Genomic DNA, 7,992 nt, shown 5'->3' with positions numbered 1-7,992 from the left:
TAATATTTATAGCCTAATTTTTGAGAATCATGAGTTAAATATATATTGTTATAATTATTTGAAATTTTTGTATTTTAGAATTAATTACTATCATTATTTTATTTTATTTTAAATTTCAAAATTTTATTATTATAGATATTAAGTTAATTTAGTTATAATTTTTTAAATTTTAGTAGTTTAACTTATTTGATATTATTTTTATTTTATTTTAAAGTAAACATTTTTTGGAAATATTGACATTTTAAAAATAATAAACTGAAATACTAATGTGTCATAATACGATCGGTCGTTTTACATCCGATGTGGATGAATACAGATTTCCTTTTAGACATTAGCCACTTATGTTCTCCAGGTTTGGTTTAAATCTAGCACTTTAGCGGCAAAATGAAATACAGGTTGAGTGAATAAAATGAAGCAGTTATCTTGCATCTCTTTCTATGTTTTCGCCATGTCTTTTTTGATTAACTCCAACGAATATTGTTTCTTTTGAGCAGTGCTTAACTTCCGGAGCTGTCTCTTTCTGTATCTCCAAGCCACTTGAATCTGCGTAGCTGCTCGTAGCCTACAATAAGGAGACTCGTACCTTATGGCTCCTTGGACTCGATGGCTCCTTAAGAATAACAAGCTCGTTACATCCTCAAGGTCTGCTGCACTCAGCGAAAACGCCTCCACGTTTGTCACACACTTAACATTTCTGCTGCTAAGCAATCCCTTGGAAAGCATCCTCCCATCTACAGATTTATAATGATCAAGGTTTTTAATCATCTCTCAAGTGGCTCAATCAAATTCATGAATATATAATATATATTCTGGTTAAACGCCAAGATCTTGATAGTGAAAGAGACATACCGAGGTTTACAGCAGAGCGTTCAAGGCACCAAGTGAGAAGTTCTTCACCACAAACGTCTCCTTCTGATAGAGGAAGAACAGAACCGTCTTCTCCAATGCTCTCCATCTCACCTCTCACTATGAAAACTATTTTCTCCACCAGACCCCAGCGGTGCAAGACTGTGCTACCACTTATGTATGTCCTCTGTCTCAGCCTCTCACGTATTGAGTCTAAAATTGATTCATCCATCAACGAAAATATTCTTACCTGTAAAGTAAACCCATCAACTTCTTTAGTCCATATCCTTCACCATAGTTTCAGGAATGCTTATACTGTGATCCCCGTATATTACTTCAGACTTCAGTTTCACTGATAGTCACTATGCAAAAGCACTAAGGAATTGGGATCTAAGTTAAGTACATATAACTTCAACAGAGAGAAATGGATTCTGATGTTTACTTTCTTGAGAAATATGAAGAGGTGTCTTCTTATATCTCCTTGAAGGTCATCAGGCATATTCTCAAAGAGCAACTCTTCGTTAACTCCTCTGGTAGCAGCCCAATTGAAACGCTCTGCCTCTCGCACCCTCCTGAAACGTTTTAACATTTTGGTTATGAAAATACATAGCCTGAGAAAATGGAACTCTCAAGGAAACAAATGAGCAAAGTATTAAAAGCATCTCCAAAAGAAATATGAAGTTTTGAAGAGTGAAACTTTATATTCGAAGTTTCACTAATCAAAACTTTAAATTTGAAGTTTCATATCTTGGTCCCTTCAATTACACATCACATTTATGATTCTTAAATATTTTATCGTTTAAATTCTTAAAAAATTTAAATATCATAAATATTTCAATTTTGTATAAATTTAAGTTTTACACATAAAATTAAATAAAATTTTAATATAAGATTTAAATATTTTAATACTAGATTTAGACAACAACAATATACAAACAAAGCTTAACAAAAAAAAGCTTTAAAAAATACAAATAGACATAACTATTATACAAATTTAAATATTACAATAACACTAATATTCAGCTAAAATTAATCTGAAACCTCCAAAATCTCCAAAATATTGCCCAAACAAATTTTGTGTAGCCGAATATCGTTTTTGTTGTTTTGATAATTTTTTGTACGATTCTTTCTTGTTCACATCGAATGTATTCACAAGTATTAATATCATCGATAGAAGTTAAATCTTTTAGCAATATTTTATTTTCTTCTTTTACTTTCTTGTTAAAATCTAATGTATTTACAAGTATTAATATCACCCGATTTCAATAATTTTTAGCTTGTTACAAATTAAAAATAAAGAGTCATTTTTAACTTCGAAATGCACCTATTGATCATATATCCATTACGGAAATAATGTTTTGGAATAATGTGGTATTTTTCTTGAAGTTTAATATCAACTATGTATTTCTATTTAAAATCTAATATTTTAATGTAACATTTTATTAATTAATATTGTTGTAATATTTTTATACTTGTGCCAGTTATTTAAAAAAATATTATGAATTTAAATTAATTATGACAAATAAAAGGACCATAATATAAAATACAAATAGTTTTGATGTTAAATTTGAAAAAAAAAATTTTGAGAAGAGCACCTTTAAACTTCAAATATATGGTGCAACTGGTGACCAATGAATGAAAGAGAATAATGCATTCTTTACTATTCCCAAATTTTTTACCATTTACAATGAATTGTTTTTCCTTTGCATTCCTTTTCGTTCCTTTTATTTTGGAAGAATATAAAACAAATTTGTTACTCACTAAAATTGATAAGGAATCATTTTCCTTTTCTAATATTATTCCTCTGCATTTTTTTCCTACTCATTTCTAATGTTCTTGCAATGGTCACCAGTTAGATCTATAGAGTTATGGAAACTTCAAAATAGAGTGTCTTATTGGAAATGCTCTAAAGTCACACACCCCGCAGACAAAAGGTATTTGGGCAATATATGTATACATGATGTAACAATCATGCACCTTGAATTAGTTTTTGGATGTAAATTAGGTATATTACTAATATTGTATCAAAGCCAATGGTAAAGCCAAAAATTACTTTTGGACATAAACAATTTTTCTTTTACATATGTAGTATGTATAACTAGCCCATTGTGGTATATTCGAGATGTCTTGTTTGGTCCGTCACCCTTAAATTATTTCCCACCCACATTTCAAGATGATTTATTAAAGTCTCACATCGCTTAGACAAAATAAAATTCATGCAATTTATAAGTGATGTGATAATACTCCACTATTGAGTTAGTTTTTGAACGTGGGTTAAATTTTTTTACTAAGACTAGACAAAGTTTAAATGATTAGGCGTAGATATAGTCCACATACTTTCTTATCCCTTCTGGCAACCGTCTATGGCTCATCCACTGCTCTACATCACGCCGTCTTAGCGTCATTTCCAAGCTCCTACGATCAGAGCCGGTCTTGGAGGGAAGCCAATGAAGCTTGTGCTTCCAGCCACCAAATATTATCATCCTAAACGGCCACATTTAAACAGAAAGTTCTTAGTAGCCCAGCGGTTGGGTGGTTGTTGTAACCTGTTACAGGTTGCGGGTTCGAGGGACTTCAGCCACATTTTTTAAATTGGCTTCTAGCCTTATAATAACTAGGCCCGGCTGTGCCTACGATGCACAAAGCACAATCACCAGAGCACAAGTTGATTTATAAACCATCCATTATGTCTCAAAATATCTTATTATATACATTGATGATGTAATGATGGGTTTATTTTCTAACCTTTTACCGAGAGACTGAAGGAAGTTTTGCATATTACCAATAAGAAGCGCGAAAAGCAAAAGTCCCAGTCCGATGATACCCATAGTAAAAACGACCTCAGGGAAAAAGTAGCTTGGGACTTGGTTTCCAGCAAGCGTGCTAATTTGCTTTGAAACGTTATAAGAACATGACATCAGTTTAAGGGTTCCACCACTACAAGAATTAACTAACATAGTTTGTAGCTATGGGACATAACTCATAGCCAAAATTAAGTAGGCAATGGATAGCAAAATAGCAATTCTCTAGCTAGGACAGTTACCAAACATTTTTTGAGTAAACCATTACCTGAAATCCCCATAGCAAAGAGTAACTATATCTTGTCAAGAGACTAGTATGAGTTGTAAGATTGACCATTTTCAAATATATTCCGTAAGAAAACCCATCTTCTTGGAAACAAGCATTTGCACTCGCACTATTTCTCCAGATAGCTCGTAGGGATGCTGATATATTACTATTTCCATGGCCACAATCAATAAGACCTCTACATTCACGCCCAGAATGACCACAAGCATTTCGAAGGCATTGGTTAACTCTCTAAAAAGACCAAACACAACAAGAGAAGAGGTAGAAGGCAATGAGAAGAATCAATAAATCACTTGAAATGTATACAAAAGTCTTCTATTGCATTTGGACAAGACATGCATTAAATTGAATGTACCTGCAAACCGAAAAGATACCAGCAAGAGCCGACAACATGTCCAGCAAGCATAAAGGTGAGAAGATTAATAACAAAGTTAGCCCAAGCTGACTCAAATATGAGGCCTGTTGGTGTTTGTCCAGCAAGCAGTGGTAGAAGTCTATATAGCTTTGGAATGTATTGGACAAGAATTCCAGCACGTAAAAGGTTTTTCGCATAGTTTGTCCCGGATATGGCTAACTGTGCTGGTATTACCGATAGTACCAATACCTGTAAGGCATAAAAAAAATGAAAAGGAAAGATTTGTGGTAGATGAACATCTTCCAAATACCATTACTCAAAACCAGAATTATTCGGTGGCGGATCCATGTGGTCAGTGGGTGAGGCAGTTGCCCACCATTAAATTTTCTAGTTAGTGTAATTTTGTAAATATAGTAGTAGTATTTTTTTTGTTTTTCCCCAAGATAAAAGTTGTTTCTAATCCGCCACTGGTAGTATTGAGTATTTAACATTACAAAACCTGTGGAAATGGCATCACTATGATCAGGTCTACGATAAAATATCCTCGAAAGTAATGGAGAGCAATTTTTTTGGGACGATCAACCAACTGGCCAGCACCAACTACCGTAGACTCACGAGCTACATATGCCAGTCGGAACTGCAACAAAATATAAAGTAAAAATTGTAGTAAATGTAAACCAATATTTATTTGTAAGAAGAATCAGGCCTAAGATCTATGAGGTTTGAAACAATTACGGATTAAAAACTAAATGATTAGTGTCAGCCCTGATCTAAAGCTGGGAATCTAGTCCTTTATGCGCCATATTACATTAAGATTTTTCAGACATAACAACAGTACAAAATTATTATATCCTAGTGGTTGTGCAATGATGTGTACCGGGACAGGCGCCTGTAAATGATTAATACATATATTTTTCTTAATCAGTTTGAAAGACGAATAATCTAAACATATCAGCCACTTAAATTTAGGGCTGATGCGAATGTTTTATCTCGCTATGTCCAGTACCGACTTTGCTTACAAGAAATGGAGTAAAAGGAAACACACCTGAAGCAGCATGTTAGCAAAGAATATAACATCCGTCAGAGTTCTAAAAATAACAAATGCGGTAGCTATCGGCCAATCAATCACTACGCATTTGTTGTTCTGCAGTCAAAAAGATGGTCAAAAAGGTATTCAAACGGAAGAAAGAGATCCAAGAAGAAACATATATATACCTTTTGGACTAATATGATGAAGAAGAAGAGGGGGTCTATAAAAATGGCTAACAAGCTTGAGACGGCAAAGAACTTAGTCCATATTTGAACGACTTTGGAATGAGGATTCATGATTCCAGGTAAGCATCTATTAACAGAAGAAGCAAATCGCCTAGCCCAACTTCTAGCATCATCATACAAGGCATTATGGAACTAATATGAAAAAAAAAAAAAAAATCCATGTCACCAAAATTTTCTCGAGAACTTAGTCCATATTTGAACGACTTTGGAATGAGGATTCATGATTCCAGGTAAGCATCTATTAACAGAAGAAGCAAATCGCCTAGCCCAACTTCTAGCATCATCATACAAGGCATTATGGAACTAATATGAAAAAAAAAAAAAAAACTCCATGTCACCAAAATTTTCTCGAGTCTCGAGCGTATTTAGTGCTACTAGGGTAAAATCAAACATACCGTGGAAGCAGAAACAGTTGGATTGGGAAGCCGGGATGCTTTGGGGTTATAGTTAGAAGGGCAAGTGGTACAGTAAGGATCGTTACACATCCCCAACTTTCCAGATCTCAGGCGATGTGCGTGTTTCAATAACTCATCGTTGTCTGAGGAGTTTACCTCTTCCAGGTCACCAAAATAGCCAGAAGATCTTCGAGTAGGGGGAGGAGCAGGACGAGGGAAGAGAGGTTCAGGTCTACGAGTAGAAGAGGAAAGAGGGCCAGTCATTGGGACTAAAGGAGGACGTTGGCTCAGAAGAGAACCTGCGTAGCCTAAAGTCACAGCATTCGAGTTGCCAGTTTCGTCAGTAGGGTTTGAGAGAGGAACGCTACGAGTCCTGGAAGTGAAAACCCTAGTCTGAGATGAAGATGACGATGCGTCTGAAATCGGAAGAATGTGAATCTTATCGTTTTTGTTTGGGGAAACCATTTCTAGACACGGAAAAGTTGAAGTAGAGACTAGAGTTTGCTCACTCGGGATTAAATAAGGAAGGAGACAACGAGTCATATGACCGAGTCAGGGTTTTGTTTCCTCATCAAGCAAGTGTGTCATTATTGTAATCCATAATCAAAAGTGTGTGTGAAGCCACGTCTGAAATAAATAACCACATTTTTGTTCTTTCATTGGCCGAGACTACAAATTGGGTCAAGTAACCTAATATTCATTAGCTATAGAAAATTTACAACATAGCACGTAACCATTTGACATGTAAATATATCAAAATTGATCAATACGGCGCATTATTTTTAACACAAGTAGAAGTTGATGACCATCATACAACGTTACTAGACCATGTATTTTCAGCAGTTTGAATATTAGAAGTGTAGAATGCTATTGATAGAAAATGCCTCAGTTGTTGTAAAAAAAAATGCCTCAGTTATTTGATAAAAACCAAATTGCAAATTTATTTCTTCTCGTTTATTCACATTTTTGTTTTTGAAATGTCAAATTTATTTGTCAATAAAAAAAAACTACAATAAGTAGTGTTTGAGGCAAAGAAATCGGTAAAAAAATGAGTTTTTCTACTGAGGTGCATAGGAGGAAGGCCTCACTAGCTAGCGCTGCATCAACCTGTTATAGAAAGGAGTGTTCTTATGCGTGAGAGCTAAGATACGGTTCCTGATAACCTCGTCGATGAAGTGCACCAAGTGATTGCCTGTGTGGTATTCATACTTATGTTTCTGAGTGTTCCTTTCTCGCCATACATTGTGTATCGGGGCTTGGAAAGAAAGGCTGAGGAGGCACTTGTCGTTGCCGTTAAACTGCTGCAAGAGGAGAGTGGAGACTGTGATGATCCAGTTTGTATTGGCTTTCGATCCCAAGATATATATAGCCTACTAACTCAGTCCAAACTGTAAATGAGTAGGGATATGCGAGGAATAAGTGGTCTCGAGTTTTGTTTGGCTCACCACAGAGAAGGAAAATATGGATTTCACCCCAAAAGCATGCGCTATTGTTTACCAGTGGACAGCCGGTCTTTGAAGGTGAGACAATTGATGAAAGAGAAGCGTGGAATTTTCTGAGGGAACCAGACTATCTTGCTCCAGTTGACTGACTGGTGGTGCGTACATGTTTGACTCCACGTCTTGGAGGAAGAGAAAGTTGGCTTGAATTTATCGTCACCAAAGCACATAATCATCATCAGCTTCATTTACCGGTGCTGGAGAATAATGGATGTGAGCTATCATCGCCTGTAGGTGATAGCCACGTCATTGAATGTTCCACCATCCAGATGATGATGCCTCTGCAACTGTTGCATAACAATGAATACCAAAAGCTCTCGTACCAGAATCACCTGCAATTTCAAGAAGCTTTACCATGTTTAACCAATCATCATACCAAAATAGAGCAGTTTTAAAATTTCAATATCCAGTGAATAAAGCTTGCTACTACATAACTTAGATTCTGTAGTTTACACCAGATCCATGTTCAAGCAAGCTTTTCAATGAGATCCCAACAAGAGTGAGAGAAAATAAGGTAAGCTCGCGTCCAAGTGAC

The 7,992-nt window shown here is 35.4% G+C and overlaps 1 protein-coding gene across 1 annotated transcript; it reads right to left on the bottom strand.

The window, feature by feature from the left end:
* Window positions 1–253: 253 nt before the first annotated feature.
* LOC106299574 (probable cyclic nucleotide-gated ion channel 20, chloroplastic) lies at window positions 254–6,423 on the bottom strand. Its single transcript, XM_013735648.1, has 11 exons — window positions 5,959–6,423; window positions 5,504–5,695; window positions 5,334–5,432; window positions 4,788–4,925; window positions 4,289–4,537; window positions 3,916–4,164; window positions 3,592–3,737; window positions 3,184–3,261; window positions 1,289–1,418; window positions 850–1,096; window positions 254–731 (listed from the first exon to the last, which is right to left on the bottom strand). Exons 1-11 carry the CDS (start codon window positions 6,421–6,423, stop codon window positions 436–438), a joined length of 2,289 nt encoding a protein of 762 aa, XP_013591102.1. The 3' UTR covers window positions 254–435.
* Between the last annotated feature and the right edge of the window lie 1,569 nt (window positions 6,424–7,992).

The sequence above is a fragment of the Brassica oleracea genome, chromosome C1 (genome assembly GCF_000695525.1).
Source record: "Brassica oleracea var. oleracea cultivar TO1000 chromosome C1, BOL, whole genome shotgun sequence".
Classification (NCBI taxonomy): domain Eukaryota; kingdom Viridiplantae; phylum Streptophyta; class Magnoliopsida; order Brassicales; family Brassicaceae; genus Brassica; species Brassica oleracea.
Note: the sequence above shows the minus strand (reverse complement) of the source record. Positions and strands in the feature narration are given on the sequence as shown.

Coding starts and splice junctions, on each gene's coding strand:
- LOC106299574 (XM_013735648.1), bottom strand. CDS start 6,423: ATGGTTTCCCCAAACAAAAACGATAAGATTCACATTCTTCCGATTTCA. Junction 5,433..5,503: donor TCATCATATTAGTCCAAAAG/GTATATATATGT, acceptor TTTTGACTGCAG/AACAACAAATGCGTAGTGAT. Junction 4,538..4,787: donor TAGTGATGCCATTTCCACAG/GTTTTGTAATGT, acceptor TATGCCTTACAG/GTATTGGTACTATCGGTAAT.